Source organism: Megalobrama amblycephala, linkage group LG4 (genome assembly GCF_018812025.1).
Source record: "Megalobrama amblycephala isolate DHTTF-2021 linkage group LG4, ASM1881202v1, whole genome shotgun sequence".
Lineage (NCBI taxonomy): Eukaryota > Metazoa > Chordata > Actinopteri > Cypriniformes > Xenocyprididae > Megalobrama > Megalobrama amblycephala.
The window spans coordinates 42,074,170-42,099,012 of record NC_063047.1 but is presented as its reverse complement, the minus strand read 5'-3'; the positions used below and the strand labels follow the sequence as shown (position 1 = coordinate 42,099,012).

General features: G+C 39.3%; 4 protein-coding genes across 6 annotated transcripts; 2 read left to right on the top strand and 2 right to left on the bottom strand.

The window, feature by feature from the left end:
• Positions 1-101: 101 nt before the first annotated feature.
• Positions 102-8,302, bottom strand: mthfd2 (methylenetetrahydrofolate dehydrogenase (NADP+ dependent) 2, methenyltetrahydrofolate cyclohydrolase). Its single transcript, XM_048189460.1, has 8 exons — positions 8,074-8,302; positions 6,210-6,394; positions 4,148-4,270; positions 3,159-3,325; positions 2,679-2,781; positions 2,485-2,577; positions 2,271-2,396; positions 102-1,014 (listed from the first exon to the last, which is right to left on the bottom strand). Exons 1-8 carry the CDS (start codon positions 8,151-8,153, stop codon positions 866-868), a joined length of 1,026 nt encoding a protein of 341 aa, XP_048045417.1. The 5' UTR covers positions 8,154-8,302; the 3' UTR covers positions 102-865.
• A 23-nt stretch (positions 8,303-8,325) lies between these two features.
• Positions 8,326-13,301, top strand: mob1a (MOB kinase activator 1A). The gene is made up of 6 exons (XM_048189458.1): positions 8,326-8,690; positions 8,957-9,123; positions 9,481-9,574; positions 11,950-12,083; positions 12,168-12,331; positions 12,420-13,301. The coding sequence occupies exons 1-6, from the start codon at positions 8,677-8,679 to the stop codon at positions 12,495-12,497; spliced, it is 651 nt and encodes a 216-aa protein (XP_048045415.1). The 5' UTR covers positions 8,326-8,676; the 3' UTR covers positions 12,498-13,301.
• Positions 13,302-13,339: 38 nt separating this feature from the next.
• dguok (deoxyguanosine kinase) lies at positions 13,340-19,980 on the top strand. 2 transcript variants are annotated; one of them, XM_048189455.1, is made up of 7 exons: positions 13,340-13,493; positions 13,658-13,764; positions 15,997-16,181; positions 16,882-17,029; positions 17,463-17,578; positions 18,941-19,040; positions 19,650-19,980. In XM_048189455.1, the coding sequence occupies exons 1-7, from the start codon at positions 13,403-13,405 to the stop codon at positions 19,674-19,676; spliced, it is 774 nt and encodes a 257-aa protein (XP_048045412.1). In that variant the 5' UTR covers positions 13,340-13,402; the 3' UTR covers positions 19,677-19,980. The 2 variants fall into 2 exon arrangements, with proteins under 2 accessions (XP_048045412.1, XP_048045414.1); XM_048189457.1 differs by having other exon boundaries at positions 13,352-13,493; positions 16,001-16,181.
• A 73-nt stretch (positions 19,981-20,053) lies between these two features.
• gtf2h3 (general transcription factor IIH, polypeptide 3) lies at positions 20,054-24,795 on the bottom strand. 2 transcript variants are annotated; one of them, XM_048189453.1, is made up of 13 exons: positions 24,635-24,795; positions 24,413-24,492; positions 24,218-24,324; positions 23,032-23,162; positions 22,811-22,873; positions 22,708-22,737; positions 22,316-22,344; positions 22,160-22,234; positions 22,016-22,069; positions 21,035-21,103; positions 20,805-20,940; positions 20,381-20,417; positions 20,054-20,288 (listed from the first exon to the last, which is right to left on the bottom strand). In XM_048189453.1, exons 1-13 carry the CDS (start codon positions 24,642-24,644, stop codon positions 20,219-20,221), a joined length of 891 nt encoding a protein of 296 aa, XP_048045410.1. In that variant the 5' UTR covers positions 24,645-24,795; the 3' UTR covers positions 20,054-20,218. The 2 variants fall into 2 exon arrangements, with proteins under 2 accessions (XP_048045410.1, XP_048045411.1); XM_048189454.1 differs by having other exon boundaries at positions 22,811-22,870.
• Between the last annotated feature and the right edge of the window lie 48 nt (positions 24,796-24,843).

Here is a 24,843-nt window from a genome sequence, read left to right as displayed (position 1 = left end):
TTATCAATAGACTCCATATTCATAATACAGAAATAAAAATCCAACTGTACTAATTCCTACATTTTTAATAAAACATGTACAATATAAACAGACTAAGAGGATTCAAATGAAACAATCAGTTTAAACTGATGCTTTTAATGTCATGTTTCAAAGCATTACATGTTAGTATGCAAAACAACTATGATTTCCTTGATCATGTCAGGAACATACAGCTGAAAAAGCACCAAACTGGCAAGATTTCTCATCTAACTTCGGTCGAATTTTCTCTCATTCTCCAAGAGTAAATATGTTCTGCATTTCCTCGTCATCATCATCACTCTCCCCAAACTCCAGATAAATAAATATAATAAAAGAAGTGATGGGTCAGTTCAGTCACAGATACTCCCCAGATGAACAAACGGTCATTGCAAAGGTCATTTGGTCAGTTATCTTGCATGCTGACTCACAACTATTGACCAGTATTGGTCATGTGACTCATTCATATCAGGAACAACACTGTGTTCACACGGACTGAGGCTGTGCTGGAACATTTCTGATGCGTTTCTTATTAATAAATATTCTTCAAAACATCCTATTTTAATATTTAAACATACAAAATGCTGAAAAAGCAAAACTGTAACAGAGTAAAAACAAAGTGAAACCTGTGTCTAATGCTTGGCAAAGTTACTGATACATTTAGTGTATATTTTGTTTAAAATATCTGAATGAAAAAGCACATTCATTGTCTCAAACCCTTGAATATATATTTTATATATATAAACTAGACTAAAGGATGCAAAAATAGCATTTAAAGAAACTGCCTTTCCACCCGGAGATCCTGAACTGAAGCCGGAGTGTGGAATGTGAAGCGAGCGAGAAGAGGCTGTTATGAGGACGCCACCATCCGCACGCGCTGAGGAGGCGTTAAAATGACGTTTTTTGCTGCCTTGATGGTGTTTTTCATCAGCATAGCTACAGTCATCGGTCCAACACCGCCTGGGACTGGAGTAATGAAGCTGGCCTTCTTCCTAACACCTGAGGAGACATTCATGACGTCAAAAACCTCCTGATGCACATTAACAGGAGTCTGTCTTATAGCATTCAACAACAACAGAAATGATGCCATCAGAACTAAAGCACCCTCTTCTTTGTCCCAATAACTCGTGCCTTGATTCAAATACATTTAGACGAAGAACTGATGTACTAAACTTTGTATTTGTAAGTTACAGTATTTTAGATGATGAATGCTTCAGTTAAATAAACTAAAGCTTTTGCTGCTTTGCTTTCTCTTTTAGTTTAGGTTCATGATGTAATGACGCGCACAAGAATCAACACACCAAAAAACACTGTTTTTGCATGGTAAAAGGTTGTAATATTGCTATATGGATATATAATTGCATAATTCAGTATGCAAGTATTTAAATGACATCAATGTAATCAATGCAGTCACAACAGGAGATTTAAGCAATACTCTTAACATTCCTTAAAGAGGACCCGTGCTGCCCTTTAACACAGTCTTGATGTTTTTGTGCTCTACAAGAACAAGGGCCTGTTTCATAAAACAAGTTTACCAAATAAGCTAGGCTTATTTCAGTTAGTCTGATTTTTTTGAACCAAATCAACTGACAATAAACCAGACTTACTGAAATAAACCTGGATTATTTGGTAAACTTGTTTTATGAAGCAGGTCCCAGGTTTTCCTGCTTGAATGTTGATTATTCTCCTCATATTCTCCATTGTTCAGCTCCTCTCTTCCCAGTCTGTCAGTAACGCTCTGGGGTGCGTTTCCCAAAGCCAACTATGGTCGTAAGTTCCGTCGTTACCAATAGAGTTCAATGGGACTTACGACCATAGTTCACCAACGATGCTTTCGGGAAACGCACCCCTGTTTAGTTCCTGTCTCTATGAAGCCCCTCCTTCTGAAAAGCACAATGTGCTCTGATTGGTTGGTTGGAGCAGTGTGTTGTGATTGGTCATTTACCCTTACCATAATCGCCAGTTTCAACACACTACTAACTAACTCAACCAGGCCCCGCCCCTTTATTCTGCGCATGTATTATTTAAATGAGGAATATTGTGAAGAAAACTCAAGATGGAGTTCAGAAACACTGATATAGAGAAGAACTCCCGCTGGAGGAAATTTTTCATGATTAAACAGCAACATTACACACTAAAGAAAGATGAACATGGAAATAAAAACCAAAATAGACACCCAAGACATCCGTTTAGAATCACTACTGTTGCCTGAGAATGTCGTCTATTTCACAGAAATCACAGCACTTCCTTCTTACCTTCAAAGTCCACGTCTCCAACCAGTCTGTTTTTCCCAGTCAAGGGGTCCAATATTCTGTTGATCCCAACATCTATAACAGCTGCGCCCTCCTTTATCATGTCAGCAGTGATGAGGTTAGGGATACCTGAAGAGAGTTAACGTCCGTCAGTCTCTGTGAACGTGACCCTAAACATGCATTAAGGTCAGTCTGATTCGCTAATTGAAATGTGAACCTGCAGCGGCGACAATGATGTCTGCGATCTTGGTGTGCTGACGGAGCTGTTCTCTGGGAGTGTAACGGTGGGAGATGGTCACTGTGGCGTCGCCTGAAACAAAAGAGAAGGTTATACTGATTGCCTTGATGTGATTAAATGATTAAAGATGATTATGATTAAAGAACTGCACATGTGACGCTCCACAGACTGACCTCCCGGCCGCTCGTGTCTCCCGTCTGTGTGCAGCAGCATTGCGATGGGCATCCCCACGTTCTTGGAGCGACCGGCCACCAACACATTCTTACCCAGCGTTCTGTATGCCTGCGACACACAAGATTCAGAGGACATCAGAATCAGCCAATAGCAACTGACATCAATACTTGATTCTGATTGGTGTTCAAACAGTTTAATCGCAGGTAGTTCCGGTCAGTTTAATCACCGCTCTATATTAAAGGTGCAGTAAGAGATTTCTGAGAGACGCTGTTGAAAGTGATTTCAAATATCAGCAGCGTTTCAGATGCAAAATCTCTCTCTCTCTCTCTCTCTCTCTCTCTCTCTCTCTCGATAATTCATTCAAATTCAAATGTCTCACCATCTCATTTTTCTCCTGTGATAGCTGATAGCTTCTGTCAACAAGCCTTGAATTTTACCCCAACTAATAATTCAATGTCTAAGAGCTGCTGTGGATCCATAATGAGTTTCTCACCGGTCCGTTTAATAATCTCCCAAACGCCCCAGGGAGTGGCAGGCAACATGGTGGACTGATCCAGACACATGCGACCAACGTTGACCACATGGAAACCGTCGACATCTTTCCCCGGGCAGACGGCATTACACACCCGTCGCTCATCGATGTGATCTGAGGGAAATTTAAAAGAATTAGTCATTTCCACAATATATCTGGAAACATCCTAGTCCGGATAAAGTGTTTATGTTCTTTTTAGAACCATAAATTAGCATTATTTCTGTCTTACAATAAATAAATTTATTATAGAAGTACTGGGATAAAAGTTTATAGTTCAGATATAAACACTGATGTCTACAGTAGTGATCAAAATAGAGGAAATCACCTTTTGAAAGAAACTTGATGCTTCAAAAAAAGATTGTATCAATTACATCATTACACCAGTAGGTGGAGACAAGTGACTGTTAAAAAGTGAGTCATTGAATCATTCACTCAAGAGATTCGTTCAGAAACACTGATTCAAGTGAAGTCTGTCTGGGTGAGTCACTGAATCTTTCAAATCTAATTATTAAAATAATAACATTTTATCAGAATTTGTAGTAAATGACGTTATTGTTTAGTCATCTGTTCAGAATCGTAGGATAATCGTGATCTATATTTTAAACCCCCAAAAAAATCATGATTCTCAATTTATCCAGAATCGTGTAGCTCTAACTAAAAGTATTAAAACCATTTCTGTTAATTGAAATAAAGCTGAAATAAAATAAATTTATTAGATGGAAAAAAGGCACACTAAATTCTAAACTGGAAATAAATTAAACTAAAACAAATAAATATTAAAACAACAACAACAACTAATGAAATGACAAAAGCACATAAAATTACTAAAATTAAACTGAAATTAGTAAATTAAAAACATAACATAAAAGCCAATTCAAAATATGGATGAAACGAAAACGAGCGCTGGTTATGTGTGGTAATGCTCTGTTGACGCACCAGGAAGTGGCAGCTGCACCAGCAGCCCATCGACCCTGTGATCCGTGTTGAGTTTGGTGATCAGGTCCAGCAGCTCCTCCTCACTGATGCTGGAAGGTTTCAGGATGGTCTCGCTGCTGATGCCTACAGAGAACAGACAGCAGCGATTCAACAGAATGTGACGCAGACAGAAGGCTGATTTTGACTTGAAGAGTCGAGTTTTAGTTGCTGAAACTCAGAGAAGACCTGCAGAGTTTGAACAGTCACAGCCGGCACACGTCACAGGAAATCGTGAAGCGTATGACGGGCACAGACTTTGATTTTTTAGCTTTAGACTATTACAGACAGACTACTCTGTTGGCATACCGTTTTTGCACACTATACAGTAGGGAAGTATTCGATTACAGACAATATTGTTTTCATTTGTTGCACGACATCTACCAACATGAGATTATGTTCAGAATGACTTGAACACGTCTAGAGCATGATGCCCCGTTTTTCTCTGTATTTACACAGCTGGCAACTGTATGATGATACCGAGCGTTTTCAAATCTGTTCAGAGTTTAAAAGATCTGTAGTGTTTTCCAGCCTTAATACTAAATCACTGAAGACAACATGTATTTATGAGAAAATGAGAACGTGTCAACAGTAAAAGAGCACAAAATAAGGCTCTGCTGGTGTGATTGGGTCAGCGTGAGGATCCGTACGGAGTCACATGCTCACTCAAAATAGATCTGGATACTGTACACAGCCAAGAGCGGAAACTGACACTCGTCGCTCACATACTACAGTAAAACTGAGAGCTCAGCAGACTCACGGCTTCAGTTACTGTCCCGTCTAATTAATGCTTTTCAAAAATTAAAGTTTCAGGCATTAAAGGGTTAGTTCTCACAAAAATGCTAATTCTATCATCGATTTCTCACCCTCATCTTTCCAAACCCATAAGACTTTTCATCTTTCACACACAAATGAAGATACTTTTAATGAAATCTGAAAACATTGACACTTCAGAAAGCTCATAAAGAGATCCATATGTATTGCTTTATATGACGAACAGATTTAATTCAGGCTTTTATTCACATATAAACACTGATCAGGAAACACATAAAGCACAAATATTGTTATCAGAATCTCAAATGCGTATGAACAAACCTCACTGGTTCATCAAGCGAACACATCTGTGCTTCAGTTTACCGTCTCTGATGACTCTTCAGAACACGCTTGATTCATATGGATTACTTTTACAACCTCTGTTATGAACTTTCTAAAGTGTCAAAGTTGGGTTGACTGTCAACGGAGGGACAGAAATCTCTATCTTTATTTGTGTTTCAGAGATGAATGATAGTCTTATGGATGGACATGAGGGCGAGTAAACGATGACTGAGTTTTTGGGTGAATTAACTGGTAGTGCATATAGAGTATAACTCATTTAATTAATTAATTAATTAATTAATTATTTTGGGGAGGGGGGGGGTGGTACTTTATTATTATTTGGGTTGTTATTTGAATTAAGTTTAAGAGCGTTTTTTGATGTCTTCTTTTTGCTGATTGTCCTCGCCATTTATCATCTACTTTAAAAACGATCTACTATGGATTATGGATCTACTATATGAATATAAGTGTACGTTTATATCACGACAACAACGTGCTAAAAATGGAAAAGATTTTCCGTTGTGTTTTTCACATACAGATGGTAATGTAGTCAAAATGATCCATTCACAAGGATCCACGAAAACGACTAAAATCGCTGCATTCTGCTGCCAGGCCAGTAGATGGCGATGTCACTTTGTAAAGAAACACTACACGCCTATACTGAACACGTAATACACATGACTTCACTATTTTTACAGATTCGTGCTTGTGTAGTTCACAAGTAGATGATAACGTTACAGTTTTCAAAAACTTGCACTTTGAAACTCGTTTTCAAAAGGTTTGAGTTTTCAGGCCCCCAAAACACTGTTGTGTAAATGAACGGCGTCGTGTAAAATCCCCTAATATCTGTTGTTCTCGCTGCCTGACGATGACCTGGTTTGGTCGAAACGTCTCAGTTTATTAAAGTTGGATGTGGTCATGACCGTCTTACCCACTTCCGCCGCGGCGCGGGTCTTGTTGAGGACGTACGAGTGACTGGCTGGATTGTCGCCCACTAACACGACGCTCAGGTGAGGCCGGCGGTTTCCAGCGGCAACCCAGTCCTCCACATCGGCTCGCGCCTCGCTGCGGATCTGCCGTGCCAGCTTCCTGCCGGAGATGATCACAGCTTCCTGTCTGGAAAACAAAACATCAAGGATTGGAGGGCAAAATTTCACTGTAATTTTGTTTCTGGTCTGAACAGTTTTCCGCTGGAGTTTATCTGTTCATGCAGCGTCCTCCAGTGATCCAGAGAGCAGCTGCGGTCCACAGATAAGCTCTGAAAGACGGACAATAACTGAAGATAACACTGAAGAATGGCAGAGCATTCTTGTTTTTCCCGTCATTTGTAAGGACAGACTTCTAAATTATGTAGGAGCCCTGATCCTATGGCTGAAAGGTCTTTTTTTTTATTATTATACATAAGGCACAATACAGCACTCCAAGCAAATGTGTGAACATCTGTTACGTCTTAAGTCTTGAGCGCAGTACATGTTCATGTCCCTCGCTGTGAAAACCTTGTGAAGGATGACATTCGTGTTCGTTTTCACGCTGCGATGGAGTCTGAAGGTCTGTTTCTTCCCTACTGTCCCTTCGTAAAGACCCGCCCCCCTTAGTTACTGTTGCTTTGTCCGACAAGCCGTGGCGCTGTCGAGTGAAAAATACATCGCGGAGCAAAGAGGACACTGACAACACGTCGACAGACAAGACAGAGCAGGTTACTTATGATATTAAACAAAGTCCCAGCTTTCAAACTGTGTAACTTTTTAAGAAATTCGAACAATAAAAAGCATTTTGTGGCTCTTTAATGTGTCGTGACAGATCGCTGTGGCTCCTCAGCTCAAGCGGCTCGTGAACCGATCATCTCTTCCTACTAGTTCATTTATAGCATCAAATAAACATGAATGAACATCAGAAGGAATGTTGTTTCAAACGCGGAAAGATGTCAGTACACACACCATTTTTCAAGGTTAATCTTCTAACTCCTGACTGCTTTGTCGGACAAAATGGCGGATTTGGCGTTCTGATTGGTTAGATCGCTTTGTCAATCAAACTCCCTGCAAAGGGTCAATTGTGACTCATATACGACTAAAGCGGCTTCTCGATTAAGAAAAAATGTAGGCGGGACTTGATTTTGTCCATCGGGATTGATTGGATAATTGTGGTTTGCTATTGGTAGATCTCATGTGAGTGACAGGTTGCCCCGCCCTCGCGCCGGTAAACACGTCATCAGAGATGAGACGCTGCTGCAAGAATAGAAGTTTTTTTGTTTCGTTGTTGTTTAAGATTAGAATAAAAACTGCACAGATAAATCATTAAAATAAATACTGATATTCCATAAAAGTAAAAATAGTTAATTTTGATTTCATGCTGACTTTAATCTACTCATGAACGCGGTTTAGTGGAAGAAGTCTCGGTCACGCGAGTGTAGTTTAGTCAGCAGCTCAATTAATTCCTCTAATCAGTGACGAGCAGCACAAATGAAGACGGGTTCGTGCTCAATTTGAGGATCACGCAGGAATCATCATCAGCACGTGAGCAGCAGAAGCACAGGGATCTGTCGAAACTTGACGCCGGCAGCGCGCAAGCAGTTCCCGACATTACATCAGCCGGAGAGCCGCTCGGGGGCGCGCAGATGAAGTGAACAACTAAACCGGCGTTTGTTACATAACTAAACCATCGAGAGGAAGACAAATATGACACGCTTTAATAAAGAATCCACGTGTGACAGAGAGAGAATTACAGCAGAGGCATTACTGAATACAGTCACAGTTCTGCTGTCTTCTCCTGTAAGACAGATCTCACGAGACTCTTACCTTGAAGATGACAGATGAAGACTGCAGGTCTGCTGGTGGGAATGCCGGCACAGTTTCCGCAGAGCCCGGAGTGTGGCCATGATATAATGAACACGAGCTACAGAGACCCAAACTGACCGGGTGGAAGTCAGGCAGAGGTGTGTGTGTGTGTGTGTGTGTCCGTCTTTAACCCGACGCCCTGCGCGCTCCAGCGTCACTAATGATCCCCGATCAGCGTCACTGATGATGATCCCCGATCACACACCGCCCTCGAGCCCGGCGCGCATGCGCAGTGCAGCTGTACGGGGTTAGCAGACGGGGAATTCTGACTCACAGTTTTACTAATAATTTTTAGTTAATTGTCGTAATAAGTGCCGAACAATTGCAACAATATCCGACTCGTATCGCTCAGGAGGTTTTCCCCCAGTCTGCTCGTATTTCTGTGGTTTTTGTCACTTTAGGAAGCCGATCGTAGACATTTCCTGAAACTCCTCGAGCTACTGCTGTCTGTAAAACTTCGAGGAGTTTATAAATGCTGTTTAAAGGCCTTTGAGGATCAACTTTACCGCAGCAGAAGTTCACATCTCCTTCTAGAAGGGTTTAATCAGAAGAAAAGAAGCGGAGATGAGTTTCTTATTGTAAGTATTGAGTTGATGAAGTTTATTGTTTCTTTCCTTCTATAATCGCTTATTGCAGATAAATGTGATATAGAAGTTCACACAGCAAAAGTGAACCAAATAACATTTCTGATAACACGAAACTTTTAAAACGAACAGCATTTCCGGTCGAGATGTGTTCCTGTGTTCGAGTATTGCGTAAACAAATGATCTTATTCTGCTCAGTTTCAGTTCTGTTGATTTATTGTGAAATCAGTCTAACACAGCACGATGTGACTCTTGTTCAGTGGAAATCGCTCGTCCAAGACCTTCAAGCCCAAGAAGAACATCCCCGAGGGCTCTCACCAGTACGAGCTGCTCAAGCACGCGGAAGCCACTCTCGGGAGCGGGAATCTGCGCGCGGCCGTGATGTTACCGGAGGGAGAAGACCTGAACGAGTGGATCGCGGTCAACAGTGAGTGTGTGTGTGTGTGTGTGTGTGTGAGAGAGAGAGTGAGAGAGAGAGAGAGTGTGTGTGTGTGTGTGAGAGGGAGAGAGTTTGAGAGAGAGAGAGAGTGTGTGTGTGTGTGTGAGAGGGAGAGAGTTTGAGAGAGAGAGAGAGTGTGTGTGTGTGTGTGAGAGGGAGAGAGTTTGAGAGAGAGAGAGAGTGTGTGTGTGTGTGTGAGAGGGAGAGAGTTTGAGAGAGAGAGAGAGTGTGTGTGTGTGTGTGAGAGGGAGAGAGTTTGAGAGAGAGAGAGAGTGTGTGTGTGTGTGTGAGGAATACCTAATCTAATCATGATCATGCCACTGAATCCTCACCCGTTTATTTCAGCTGTGGACTTCTTCAACCAGATCAACATGCTGTACGGAACCATCACTGAGTTCTGCACAGAAACCAGCTGCTCTGTCATGTCTGCAGGACCCAGGTACACACACACACACACACACACACACACACACTATATATATATATATATATATATATATATATATATATATATATATATATACAATATATAACTATATATAATAACAGTAATACTGCTGCTCTGTCATGTCTGCAGGTACAATAATCTACAGTTGCAAGAAAAAGTATGTGAACCACTTGCAGAATCTGTGAAAATGTGAATAATTTTAACAAAATAAAGGAGATAATACAAAATGCATGTTATTTTTTATTTATTACTCTCCTGAGAAAGATATTTTACATAAAAGATGTTTACATATAATCCACAAGACAAAACAATAGCTGAATTTATTAAAATAACCCCATTCATAAGTATGTGATCCATTGATTCTCAATACTGTGTGTGGTCACCTGATGATCCACGACTGTTTGTGTGTTTTGTGATGGTTGTTCATGAGTCTCTTGTTTGTCCTGAGCAGTTAAACTGAGCTCTGTTCTTCAGAAAAATCCTCCAGATCCTGCAGATTCTTCAGTTTTCCAGCATCTTCTGCGTATTTGAACCCTTTCCAGCAGTGACTGAATGATTTTGGGATCCATCTTTTCACACTGAGGACAACTGAGGGACTCAAACTCAACTATTAAAGTACACATGAAATCAAAATTGACCTTATTTATTTTGTTAGCTCAAATTGTTAGTTTTGTGGTGAACAATTCATCCGTGCAAGTCAATCCACACAAAAAAATTGTTTGGCTTCATAATATTTAATCATAATCTGAAAATGCTCCTCCCCTCTGCAACGGTGCCCCTTCTCTGATAACGTCAGTTTGACGGCTTGGGTTGAAATCGCTTAAACCACTCCCCTGCAACCGTTAGTATGCTATGAGCGAGAGATGGAGAGGAGGAGCGCTAAAGTAAAACCCTGCCCTCTATTCAATATTCCATTTCACTTGGAAATACGTCACAACACTGTAGAAAAGTCGTTTGCAACTTCCGGTTCACGCGGACTTTAAAAAGGTTCAAACATTCACTGATGATCCAGAAGGAAACACGATGCATTAAGAGACGAGGGGTGAAAACTTTTGGAATTTGAAGATCAAGGTAAATTGTATTTAAATTGTCTTCCGGGAAACATGCTAGTATCTTCTGTTGCTTCCGAAGGGCAGTACTAAATGAAAAAAAAAGATTTTTATTAAACAAAATAAGAAAAATTTGGACATCTTCATCCTGTTCAAAAGTTTTCACCCTTCGGCTCTTAATGCATCGCGTTTCCTTCTGGAGCATCAGTGAATGTTTGAACTTTTTTTAATAGTTGAGTTTGAGTCCCTCAAAGACGGATCCCAAAATCATTCAGTCACTGCTGGAAAGGGTTCAAATACGCAGAAGATGCTGGAAAACTGAAGAATCTGCAGGATCTGGAGGATTTTTCTGAAGAACAGAGCTCAGTTTAACTGCTCAGGACAAACAAGAGACTCATGAACAACCATCACAAAACACACAAACAGTCGTGGATCATCAGGTGACCACACACAGTATTGAGAATCAATGCTTCACATACTTATGAATGGGGTTATTTTAATAAATTCAGCTATTGTTTTGTCTTGTGGATTATATGTAAACATCTTTTATGTAAAATATCTTTCTCAGGAGAGTAATAAATAAAAAATAACATGCATTTTGCAGATTCTGCAAGGGGTTCACATACTTTTTCTTGCAACTGTAGATGTAATAAAATATAATAACAATAATACTGCTGCTCTTCAACAAAATAACCCACGTTGAACTTCATTAGGCTGAAAAGTGTTCGTTTACAGAATTATGCTGCTCTTCATTCAAATATGAATGTTTATATACTGTTTTTTTAAAGTTTGTTTTAACTGTTTTTAGCTAATTATTTTAGTAAAAGTGTTTCATTTATTATTATTATTATTATTATTATTATTATTATTATTATTGTTGTTGTTCTTTTAATGTTGTTGTGAGGTTGGAAAGTTTCAAAATGTGTAAAAGGGAAATGAGCTTTTATTTTGAAACTAAAAGTCCTTGATCCGAAACACACTTTTGCTGAGCCGCTTTTGCTGAGATATATATATATATATATATATATATATATATATATATATATATATATATATATATATATATATATATATATATATATATATATATATATATATATATATATTAGTGTTGTCAAATCAATTAATCGCATCTAACATAAAAGTTAGTGTTGTCTGTATATTACACACACACACACACACACACACACACACACACACACACACACACACACACACACACACACTGTTATGTTAGATGCGGTTAATCACGATTAATTTGACAGCACTACATGAGCATGAATGGTATGAGAGACACTCTGTCTGGTAAATCATCAGGTATGAGTATCACTGGGCAGACGGGACCAACATCAAGAAGCCCATCAAGTGTTCTGCTCCGAAGTACATCGACTACTTGATGACCTGGGTTCAGGATCAGCTGGATGATGAAACCCTCTTCCCGTCTAAGATCGGTTTGTTCCTCCCGTTCATTTCTTATGAATTGACACAGGCTCGGCCGAATGAAGAACTTCTCCACTGAACTTTACTCCCTCCAGGTGTCCCGTTTCCCAAGAACTTCATGTCCGTGGCCAAGACCATCCTGAAGCGTCTGTTCAGGGTTTACGCTCACATCTACCACCAGCACTTCGACTCGGTCATGCAGCTCCAGGAGGAGGCTCACCTCAACACCTCCTTCAAGCATTTCATCTTCTTCGTACAGGTCAGTGCGCGAACACACGCGTCGGTCACGTTAAGCACATGTGACGTTTCTGAAAGACTCTTCTTGAACTGATTCTTGACTCTTTCAGGAGTTCAATCTCATCGACCGCCGAGAGCTGGCGCCGCTGCAGGACCTCATCGAGAAACTGGGCAGCAAGGACAGATAGACGCGTCCGGCAGGCTTGACGTGTTTCCCACAAAGCCTTTCTTTTTCCCGTCCACTCCTGGATCTGAGATGCTGTTAGACACCGATAGTCTTTGCAGTTCCTCAGCTGTGCTTCCTGAAGCTCATAGGAGTCTTCCTGAAAACTCTCTTCTGCGTTTCCTGTTGTCAGTATTACACTGTAGCTCTTGTTTCGACACGTGTTGGTGATGGACTGAGATATGAAACTATATCAGTTTAGCTTTTATGAAGTACAACTAAAACCTGCCTTTCAGTCAACGCTTTTATAATGTTTGAGGGGAAATAGAGAAAGGTTTATTTGATTAGATATTTTTTATTTTTTTAATGTTTTGTACAAGTTTGAAGAAAATTGTTATTTTTTGTTTATTTCTTATGTGATTGCATATTCAACAGTGGAGATTATTACAAGACCTTTTTCAGTTGTTGGTCAATCTCAAGAAATTTATATCCAGACATTTAAACAGTATTTCATGTAAAATTCTTTTTTTTTTTCTTCGTGATTTTATTTGTAGTCACAATAATGACTTTCTATCATGTTCATAATCAGATTTTCTAGAAGAGCATTGCAACTTATTATGAAGTTGATAAAAATTCCCAAATTTGATGATTTTTTTTTGTTTTTTTTTTTTGGAATATTGCATTTTGAGTATTTTCTGTTATTGGTATTTTAAGACATGTTACAAAAAGTGCACTGTAACAATGATTTTTATTTTTTATTATTATTTTGTTGTTAACGTTAGGTTTTTAAGTTTCAAAAGGAAATAAACTTTTATTCTGAAAGATCAAACATTCCTGAACCGGAAGTACGCTTTAGCTAAGCTGCCGGGCGCGAATGAATGGTCCAGCTTCTGTCGTGTGAATGACGTGAATGTAGTTTTTCTGTCAGGAATGAGTGTGAGGAGGATAACTCGACTGTTCTCGAGTAAACTCATGAGCAGAAGCGATCAAATAAAGAGCGTGTCGATCGAAGGAAACATCGGTATGTTTGTTTATTACATCATTAGTGTTAGCACTGGAGCTTATGTTGAGGCGATGCAGTTTACAACAAAACAGTTAATCTAAGTTGACAAATACCGATTATTAGACTGATCTCTCATTCAGTTCCAGTTTATTGAGTGTTTAATGTGAAGTCTTGATCTCCAGCGGTCGGGAAGTCCACATTCGCGCGGCTGCTGCAGAGAGCGGAGCAGGACTGGGAGGTGATCGCTGAACCCGTCAGTAAATGGCAGAATGTGGACCAAACCAACCAGGTCAGTGTGCGAGACTAGTTAGAGACTAGTTAGAGACTAGTTAGAGACTGACAGGCCAGTGCTTCCCACAGGTTTGAAATACACTTGCGGTGGTATCCGGGTCAAAAATCCTCCTATTACCCACGGCACAAAAATGGTCTAATGTTACTGTTACATGTGACAAACAAATAATGTGTGATTTATAACAGTGTTTTTATTTATTGAAATTAATTTAATTACATAGCATACTATTACATTTTATTACATACTAATATTATGCATTAGTATGCGTTGTAAATTATGCAAAATTACAGCATTTAAATGGTTCTCCTTTTCCTATGTTCTCCTTGCTGTCATATAGTGTCTCTCTCAGTGAATGGGACACAGATTTTATTGGTAAAATTTACATAATGAATAATATAAGTGTCAAATAATGTTCTTAGTCTTTTCTTCCTGTGGGGGAGACTACAATAATTTACTATGAATTAAATGGAAATCAAATTAAATTTATTGTGTAACCAAAATACCAATAATGCCCAAAAGAAAAAGAAAAAAAAATTAGCGTGTGACTTTTAATTATAAACAAGCCCGAAATACACCGGGACTCTTATTTTGAAATGTCTGTACTATTGCAGGCTGATCCTTCAGATTATTACAACCTTATAAACATTTTATATAAAGGCCATGTAGACTTTGTAATAATTCATCAACTTGAGTTCATTAGCAATCGCTTGGCATAAATCTGCGCTTTTCATTGATTGAGAATCACTTTGAAGCAGTTTTGCGCGAGCTTGTAGAACGCTCGACAGCGCCCCCTTGTGACTTTGCAACATGCAGCGCCCGTGGGAATGTTAGCGGGAGTAAACCGTTCTGACGCACACATAACGAGCAGGTACGAACGACTAGTTAATCGATCGCGGATGGTTTCATTATCTTGGGCGGATATAAAAGTATAGGAGAATAAAAATAATAAAAGCAAAAATCTGTCTCCAAATATACCTGGGCGGCCCGCGCAAGTAAAGTCTATGAGTGGGAAGCACTGCAGGCCATGAAAAATAAAGAGAGAACTAAAATTCTGTCACCCACGTGACGAATAACGCCAGTTTATAGTGTCAGTAAGCGCCAGAAACGTTATCTAAAGCAGCATCAGATCGTGTAACATTAATTCTAGTTGTTATTAGTGTTTTTGTAATTAATTTGAACGAACTGGTCGATTTTTTTTTTTTTTTTTTTCTACTAAAGACACCATGAAATCAAAATTGTCAGTTATTTTATTATTTAATATTGCAGCGTCATAAAGTCTTATGCCCTCCTAATCTTTAATCAAATTAACTCTTGCAGCAACATCTCTTCTCTGATGACGTGTATACTGGCGCGAGGGCGGGGCAACCTGTTACTCACATGACATCCATTAATAGAGTGCATTAGTGCCCGCCCACTCCTTCAGCAGCTGGTTCAGGAAGTATTTCTTCCGTAGGGATTTTAAAAGTCTTTTTCTAAAGCGTTATAAGCCATGAACCAAATATATATATATATATATATATATATATATATATATATATATATATATATATTTGGTTCATGGCTTATAACGCTTTAGAAAAAGACTTTTAGACTCTCTGATTGGTGGAATTTTCTGTGCAGTATCATGATTCATGGGTAATGTACTTTTCACCACAAGATTATTTTAAAAATAAGCTGAAATAATGTGGGCTGACGTCTTCAACAGAAACAAATTGCATCAATTAACAGCCTCATAGATCACAGTATGACTGTCTTTAAAGTTTTACAAGTTAAAAGTCAATTTCCCTATGGAGAAAATTAATGGAAAAAATACTTCGGGAACCGGACTGTTGCACTCTACAGCAAACCACAACCATCCAATCAGTTCCCACTTCCCACAGACAAAATCAAGCCCCGCCCTACATAGGAGCGTTTCACTCGGACATTCGGCACAATAGAGAAGAAACGACTATCGCAACTTCAGTGTCGTTGGTGTTCTATTGGTGGATCTCATGTGAGTGACAGGTGGCCCCGCCCTCGTCATCAGAGAAGAGGATATAATCTGATTACAGCTCCGAGGGCATGCGAATAAAAAATGATGTGCACAGATAAATCATTTATAATAAATACTGCAATATAGAAAATTAAAAATTGATTACATGGTGACTTCAAAGTGTTTGTGCCGTCTTTAAAATAAATGCCACTTGCAATACTGACCGTGTGTCATGTGCTGCTTGTTTCCTGTGTCAGACAGAGCATCATCCTCAGCAGTCCAGCAGTAACCTGTTACAGATGATGTATCATGACCCCAAGCGCTGGTCCTACACGTTCCAGACCTTCTCCTGCATGAGCCGCATGCGCACACAGCTGCAGCCACTTCCTGTCCGAGCGTCCGGAGCGGTGCGGGTGTACGAGCGCTCCGTCTACAGCGACCGGTTCGACATTCATAGCAAAAAATTATACTTAAGTGTGAACTGAATGTAATTTGTTTGGACACTTAATTGCAGTTAAATGAACGTGTTATAGTTTAAACGTATTTTACATGCAGTTAGCTGAACTTTAGAGTGATTTTGAGCCTCTTCAGGACATCTTTGTGTGTAATTTCTTCTGTTGTCTTAGAAAGAATATGGTTAAAGTGTACTGACAAGCATTTATGGTAAACTAAAATATACTTTAATGTCATTTCTATTGAACCTTGTATGTCATGTATTTAAAAAATATTTGTAATTATTTGTTAATATTTGTCACATTTGTTGTGAAGTTGCAGTTTAGTGCATTTAAAATAGAATCTTAAATTTAAATATAATATTGAGTAACACTGCAGTTAAAATGATAATCAAGTACTTCACATGTGCTTTAATATGTTCGACACGTCAAAATAAGTGCACTTCTTTAAAGCATGACAAAAGATTATTAAAACAAAGATTTAAAATGTACTTTAAAGTAAAACGTGACATGATTACACTTTTTAAGTGTGCTACTCTCTTTCAGTACACTTAAGTGGCCTTTTATTTCATTAAAAATATATTTAAAAAATACTTTAAGATTTGACAAACACAAGTGCACATTCAATAGTCAAGCACACTTCTTTCTGACACTTGTATCATGATTAAACGTGTTGGTCCTCCTCTTCAGGTACATCTTCGCTCTGAACATGTTTGAGCTGGGCTGTATGAACTCCACCGAGTGGGCCGTGTATCAGGACTGGCACTCCTTCCTCGTGGAGCAGTTCGGCCGCCGGATTCAGCTGGATGGCATCATATATCTGCGAGCGTCTCCACAGGTCTGTCCGAGCAGAAGTGCCGTCAGGCCCATATGTTGAGAAAAACGGATTGTTCTAGTCATGGATGCTGATCGGTGTACAGTGTCCAGGTCATGCTAAATAAAAAATAACATGCCATTTATATGATGCTGCTTATGTAAAAATGAATATTTTGCAGATTCTGCACGGTGTATGTAAACTTTAAAAAATAACTACATTTTTCAGCCTCTCTATCAGACCCCATATTTATTCTACATGTGCCTTGTTGTTCTGCTCTCGGACACAACTAATGATTCGGAACAACTGTTGGCCAGAAGCTTTTAGTTTACGTCTTGAATGGTCCGTAAGCTGCTTCAGATAAACGTGACTTCAAAATGAATAAATGTGAAGTCCATCGACTTGTAATTTTCTCGTTAGAACTGATTTTGAATGGCTCAGTTTTGATGTTCTGCAGACGTGTATGGAGAGGTTAGGCAGACGAGGCCGAGTGGAGGAACAGGGAATTCAGCTCGACTACCTGGAGAAGCTGCACACGCGACATGAAGACTGGCTCGTCGACAGGAAGACCAGGTGAGTCCTCTGACCCGCCCCTGAAGGGGAAATATATTTCATTGCTCTCTCGAGGAACTTGGCGTTCGCTCGCACATAACACAGGTTTTTCCAGTGAATGAAGTTTTTTCAGGAGAACGCAAAAGCATTGAAATATATGTTTTCCATCACCTTGTCCCTTTAGGGTCTCCGTACCACAGTAATAGTGGAACTAATCTTGTAAATGTTGTTACTCTGTTCTGATTCATTTGTCCATGTGTAGATCTTGGACTGTTTAATACAAATAATATAAATTCTCTGTATTATCAGCATCTGTTCTTGCCTGATCTGATGTGTACAGTAGTGTTACTCTATCGTTCAAACACTTGGACAGTACGTTTTTCAAGGATGCATTAAATTCATCAAAAGTGACAGTAAAGACATTTATAATGTCACAAAAGATTTTCAAATAAATGCTGTTCTTTTGAACTTTATAATCAAAGAATCCTGAAAAATAAAATGTATCACAGTTTCCACAAAATCTGAACTGTTTTCAACATTGATAATAATCATAAATGTTTCTTGAGCATCAAATCAGCATATCAGAATGATTTCTGAAGGATCATGTGACACTGAAGACTGGAGTAATGATGCTGAAAATTCAGCTCTGATCACAGGAATAAATTACACTTTACTATATATTCACATAGAAAACAGCTGTTTTACATTATTATTATATTTCACAATTTTTACTGTATTTTTGATTCAGCCTTGGTGAACAGAAGAGATTTAAGAAATATGTTCGACCCCAAACTTGATTGTTAGTGTAATGCATCTCGTCTCTAATCTGAATGTGTTCTACTGAAATATGAATGTTGCTGATTGTAAATGGTGTTTTGTACACAGAACAGTCACATTATATATCTTGCACGTCTTGTTAAAACTGCAATGAAAGTTATAGGGGTGAGAGAGTACGCATCACTTCAATTAATTTATGAATCATTGGTCCTTAAGAATGCAGACAACAGTGAGTGATCCCAGTCATGATTTATTCCCAATGTATCAACCTTTGCCATCAGGGAAACGTTATAGAGTCCCACTCTGTAAAAGTAACTGTTACAAAAAATCATTTTTACCTCTCTATTGATATTTTAAATAGTAAGATGTAATTTTTTTACTATTATTATTATTACTGATCTTTTCTTTCTTCTTTTTATTGTTTATTGTGTGTTGTGTATGCATGATTGTGTATTATTGCTGCTTTGAGTCCATAACAAATTTCCTGTAAAAGGACAATAAAGTATACTTTAACTCTATAAGACTATACAGTACAGATTGTGTCTGAGCAGTTTTACAGCACGAACATTAATGATTTCTGACGTAAAGCTCTTCTGTCTCACACAGGGTTCATTTTGAGCACCTGGAGACGGTGCCGGTGTTGGTTCTGGATGCTGAAGTGGAGTTTGAGAAGGACCCGAAAGTGCAGGACAATCTCCTAACAAAGGTACGCCTTCCTCAGAAAGAGTGGTTTTTAGATTTGTGCATTACATACATACATGTTGACACTATGGAAATTTGTTTCTGCCACTGAATAAAAACTAGAAAATGTAATTCTTTGCAAAAAAGTCAGAATTGCTAAAACTCACAATTCTGAGGAAAACAAAAACTGAATTGTGAGGAAAAAGTCAATTGTTATAAGGGTTGGTTCACCCAAAAATGTCATTAATTACTCATCCTCATGTCGTTAAAACGGTCATGTGACTGCAGTGGTTCAACCGTAATGTTATGAAGCGACGAGAATACTTTTTGTACACAAAAAGAGACTTTATTCAACAATGTCTTCTCTTCCCTGCCCGTCTCCTGTGCTGTTGACGTTGTATAGACAGTTCAGCACTTCAGTGTTTTACATCAGAACCCTTTAAAGTCACGATTACCTTTTTTATTCCATGGCGGAAACAAAAAAGCTTGAGTTGCGAGGCGTAATCCCAGAATTCTGAGCAAAAAACATCAGAATTAATAAAAAAAAAAGACACAACTACCTCTTTAGTTTATTCCGTGGCAGAAGCTTCGTGTCACACACCTCACATGAGTGTATATTTTTCTCCTGATCTAGGTTAGACATTTTTTCAGTGCATTATAAACTGCATCGTGGGACCGAAGCGCAAGGATTGTTTTGTATGGACGTTTCTGTAGGACCGGATCTCGGATCAGGAGTGTCGGACCAAACCACAGATCTGAATCTGAAGTTTTCTCAGCGTTCAGTGGAGATGAAAGACAATTCACTGCAGCAATATGTTTCAAAAACTGCACCGTGACACGTATAAACTATAAATGTTATGTTTTATAACATTCACTTTAAGATCTGACTGACAAGTGGGTGATTTCTTGTTATATTGTTTTTTATCCTTAACTTATTCCAATAAACCTGCACACCTAAACATGAAGGGAAATCCACTTGATTGAAACACAAAACTTATGAACGTGCCACACTCACAATTAGACACTGAAGTTTACTGGTTCTGTTTTTGTAAAAAAAAGTTTTATTCATCACATAAAACACTTTTTTTTTAACAATTCCCCCCTCCAAAGCTCAAATGACAGTTAAAGTATGCCGTTCAACAACATACAAATGGAGGACCGCAATTACAACACACATTTGTGGATGAGGTGACCTGGATGTGATCAGTTTGTCGTTTTAACCTTTTTCTTCTTGGTTTTAGCCACCTGAGGCAGAGGCATTTTAAACGCAGTCCTATAAACAAGAACACGAGACCGTTTGTTACAGGCTCCCAGAAACCACATTATCTATCAGATGAACTTCAATACGGTGTTAAAAAGACTCACTCGCATGTTGTGCAGATTGGACTGAAGTTACAGAATACTGTGAATGAGATGAAAACAAGGTTAAACCGTGTTAAAACACAATCCTGCTGTAGGACCTTTCGATAAGGGCACTAAGAAGGCAAAAAGAAACTACTTAGAAACTAGCTCAAATTAGTAATATTTTCCCGAGGCTTGTTTCTACCGCATAAAATGACAGTTTCTTATCAGAGACCATATTAACAGATTACAGTATTCAGACTGTAAACATGAGCAGTTAATGTTGAAATGATCTCCTCAAACCTTTGAACGCTGGTGTATAAATGCTCAACGTGTCTCTCACACACACACACACACACACGAGTCTGAAAACAAGCCTGAACCCACCAATGACTGCAAACGTGTTTCTCCAGACTGACAATAAGCAGTAAGTGTAGATGAAACATACTTGACAGGCACACTGAACACACGTAGCCGATCTCGATGAGGTTGCGGTGGCAGAAGCAGGCGGCTCTGTAGTCCACGTGTACCGGAGGAGGAAGTAACAGCTGAGAGCGCTGGTCTGCGTCCGGCAGAAACACCCACTGACACACGAGAGAAGCACGACACCGTTCTTCACAACGTTAAACAAACAGCCTGCTGGGATACATGATAAATGTGCAAAAACGCATGTCTCACCAACAAATACTGTGCCAGAGCGATCTTTTGAGGAATCCTGAGATACAGGCCTCCGGTGATGTCACAAGCCTGTCGAGAAACACATCAAATTAAATAATTAGATGCTGAAAACGGCATGATTGTAAACAAAAATAAAGAAAGTTTGACTGCACTTCAGGGTTCACACGTTTTTCATCAGTTTTATTTGAGCACTAAATAATTCATATGCAGAAGTGACATCAAATCTTTTAAGATTGTCATGATTTTTGTTTAAAGTTGAAACAAGTACAAATATAAACAGTGCTACTTCTTGTTTCTACTTTAAACAAAATTGCTTTCGCTTCATGTCCTTGAAATAGTTGTTTATGACTTGTAGATAGATGGACATTTGGACCATTAAAGGGATAGTTCACCTAAAAATGAAAATCCTCTCATTGTTCACTCACCCTCATGTCAGCAACCCTGACGTATATGACTTTCTTTCTTCAGATAAACACTTTATTTTGAAGATTTTTAGGTAGGAGTTTTTGAACTACTATGATTTTGTTCCACACACCGCTATCGTTTGGCATCAGAAGACATTGATCCGTATGGATCACCGTCACGATCGATGTTTGTGTTTTTCAAGCATCAAACGAGTGGCAGACATTCAACAGCATTATGTGGACTCTCGGAGATGGATTATTTTCATAAGAATCTTCCTTTGTTTATCTGAAGAAAGAAAGTCATTTCTATGATGGCATGAGGGTGAGCGAATGAGAGAAATGTTATTTTTTGGGTGAACTAACCCTTTAGCTCTAGATACACATTTAATTTATTTCTTCATTGTCTGAACAATCGTGTGGCATTATTCAAATCCATGATGAGTTTTCTACACACTGATGTTTTCTGGTATCATCATCATCATCATCTGTAGCTTTACCGACAGGATCATATTTACTGTGTAACTGAAGAACGACCTCAGTAAGAACAAGCAGTCTCATACGCTGATCAGACACACACCTGCTGCAACAGTCCGGAGTCGCTGTCCAGCACACAGGCGTCAATCAGGATATTCTTCAACAGAATCATGGAGCATATACATACATCAACATCAGAAGAACACATGATTAAATCTGAAGATGTTAGTTCAGCTGTTATTCCCACCTTCTTCTGAGCAGCAAAGATGACGTTCATGAAGTTCATGTACTGTAATGTTGAATCCTCAGAAGCTTTAATCACCTGAAACCACAATTAAACACGTCAGTGCGGTCACACAACTAAACACTGCATGTGTACGGCTAAACCTGAAGAAGAGCTTACCAGAATCCGTGATTTCACTTCCTGTCCAGCTGTAGGTCAAAAGCATGAGAGAATTCAGTACAAATATTAAGTGCACTAAATAAAAATATTGAGATTTATTTAATTAAAACTATTTCTATTTCAATCTTGTGTGCTTCGATTTCACTGGAAGAGATGATTATGGAAACTTGTTTCCAACACTAAAAAAACAGAAAAAGGTAATTGTGACTAATTTAATCACAATTGCGAGTTATAAAGTTAGGATTGTGAGAAATGAACTTGCGATTGTGAATCAAAATTATGAGGAAAAAGTCAGATTTTGCAAAAAAAAGTCAATTATCTTTTAAACTGTTTTATTGTGGCGGGAACAAGCTTCCACAGATGATAAGATGTTTAGGAGGAAATGAGTTCACCTTGTACATCCTTCGAGACCCGATGAATGTCTGAGGGTCAAAGGTTAATGAAAACAGTGTGTTTGCACATATCAAAGTGAAGTTGGCAGTGATCAGAGGATACAGCACAGAGCTCTGGAGAGAGAGACGGCCAGCAGCGTGTCCGTCTGAGTGCCGCTGACCTCTGCTGTGAACCACAACAAACACACACTTATCCTCTGTATGATCACACACAAACACACCGAACACTCACAGCATTAGATATTAGGATAAATGCATCAAAACAAACAAACTAAACCATTTACTTTCATAACACCATGACAATTAAATCATTAGATAACTTACTTCTCTCCATGAGTTTCCGAATCTCTTCCGCAAACAGATCATTGGTGGCTGACAGAAGCTCATATTTGCCATCAGTACTTGCAGAAATGTCCTCCCCTGACCTCCACTGCTTACTGGGATACAGGAAGTGGCTTGACGACAAAACATTAGTAGAGTTTTAGTCTATGTCAGTATACTATATGGACAAAAGTATTGGGACATCTCTTAAAAATGATTAAATTCAGGTGTTTCAATGCCACCTTTACAATGAGTCAGTTCATGAAGTTTCATCCCTGCTAGATATATTTCACGGTCTGTAAGTGGTATTATTGGAAAGTGGAAGCGTTTAGGAACAGCAGCAATTCAGCCTCGAAGAGGAAGACCATGTAAAGTCTCAGAGCGAACCGGTCACGAGTGTGTAAAAGTCGCCAACGCTCTGCTGATTCAACAGCTGAAGAGTTACAAACTTCCTCTGGCTTTAATATCAGCACAGGAACTGTGCGGCGGGAGCTTGATGGCCGAGCAGCTGCAGGCGTCGGATGGAGTGTGTAAAGCACTGACTGGAGCAGTGGAAAGATGAAGCACACTCCTGTTCGTCAGTCTGGGTCTGGAGGACGCCAGGAGAACGTTACCTGACTGACTGTAAAGTCTGCTAGAGGAGGGATGATGATGATGATGATGATGATGATGATGATGGGGCTGTTTTTCAGAGATTGAAGGGAAATCTTTACGCTTCAGCATTCCAACACATTTTGGACAATGCTATGCTTCCAACTTAGAACAGTTTGGGGAAGGCCATTTTTATCCCAGCATGACTCTCCCGATGCACAAAGAAAGGTCCATAAAGAGTTTGGTGTGGAGGAACTTGACTGACCCGCACAGAGTCCTGACCAAACCTCCATCAACACCTGTAGGATGAGCTGAACTGACCGTCTCGTCCAGCATCACCGCCTGACCTCTACTGGATGAGTGGACAAAAACTCCCACAGAAACACAAATATTGTGGAAAACCTTCCCAGAAGAGTGAAGCTGATATAGCTGCACTGGGAACAACTCCATACTAATGTCCATGAATTCAGAAATATGATGATAATACACCTCCTGTCAGTGTCCCAATACTATTATCCACAGAGAGAGAGAGTGTGTGTGTGTGTGTGTGTGTGTGTGTGTGTGTGTAGTGAGCATGAAGGTAACAGTAATGTTCTACCTCTCCTGATACAGGTTTGCAATCACGGCTAGTTTGTTGGTTCTGGACATCACCAGATGAGCATTAGCCAGCACCATTAAAGCGTCCAGACATGTTGAAAGAGTGAACTGAAAGAAAAGGGGGAAAGGTTCATTTTAATGGGCAATAAAGATAAACTGGAAAGCATTGTGGATCAATGGATTTGGGTTATGTGACCTTCGGTTCTCTCTGAGCCTGCTGACCCCACCAGACCGGGTTCACATCCAGAACCAGCACCAGAACATTGATTTCGTCATCTGTACACATTAGTGATGATCATGTTCATATTTATCACGTGTGTCAACATTAAGACTCTTCCTCCTGTTTTTATGAAACCAATCAATGCAAAGCTGTTTTCTTGTTAACATTTCAAAAACCTGCTTTATATGATGAACTAACCTGAGGCCATCGCTGCGATTCCTGGATCTCTACATCACTATAAACAGCGTTTTATCGATATTCTTATTCAGTATGTCGAAAGATGTGCCGTTCAGACATCTTCTTCTGTAGATTCACCAGCAGATGCGAACTACTTCAGCAGGTGCACAGCGCCACCTCCTGTGCTGGAGGTGTCTCTATCTAGAGATAGAGGACAGTGATAGTGGATC

Bases quoted from the DNA above. Each gene is read 5' to 3' on its own strand.
- gtf2h3 (XM_048189453.1), bottom strand. The intron at 23,163-24,217 runs GTAGAACATTAC...TTTGTCGTCAAG, and splicing joins GCAAACCTGTATCAGGAGAG to CCACTTCCTGTATCCCAGTA. The intron at 20,941-21,034 runs GTGAGACATGCG...CTCGTGTGTCAG, and splicing joins CTCTGGCACAGTATTTGTTG to TGGGTGTTTCTGCCGGACGC.
- mthfd2 (XM_048189460.1), bottom strand. From the start codon at position 8,153: ATGGCCACACTCCGGGCTCTGCGGAAACTGTGCCGGCATTCCCACCAG. The intron at 6,395-8,073 runs GTAAGAGTCTCG...TTTGTTTTCCAG, and splicing joins CTTCATCTGTCATCTTCAAG to ACAGGAAGCTGTGATCATCT. The intron at 3,326-4,147 runs GTGCGTCAACAG...AATTTCCCTCAG, and splicing joins GGTGCAGCTGCCACTTCCTG to ATCACATCGATGAGCGACGG.
- mob1a (XM_048189458.1), top strand. The intron at 9,575-11,949 runs GTACACACACAC...GTAAATCATCAG, and splicing joins GTCATGTCTGCAGGACCCAG to GTATGAGTATCACTGGGCAG. The intron at 12,084-12,167 runs GTTTGTTCCTCC...TACTCCCTCCAG, and splicing joins CCTCTTCCCGTCTAAGATCG to GTGTCCCGTTTCCCAAGAAC.
- dguok (XM_048189455.1), top strand. From the start codon at position 13,403: ATGAGTGTGAGGAGGATAACTCGACTGTTCTCGAGTAAACTCATGAGC. The intron at 13,494-13,657 runs GTATGTTTGTTT...CTTGATCTCCAG, and splicing joins GTCGATCGAAGGAAACATCG to CGGTCGGGAAGTCCACATTC. The intron at 19,041-19,649 runs GTACGCCTTCCT...CTCCTGATCTAG, and splicing joins AGGACAATCTCCTAACAAAG to GTTAGACATTTTTTCAGTGC.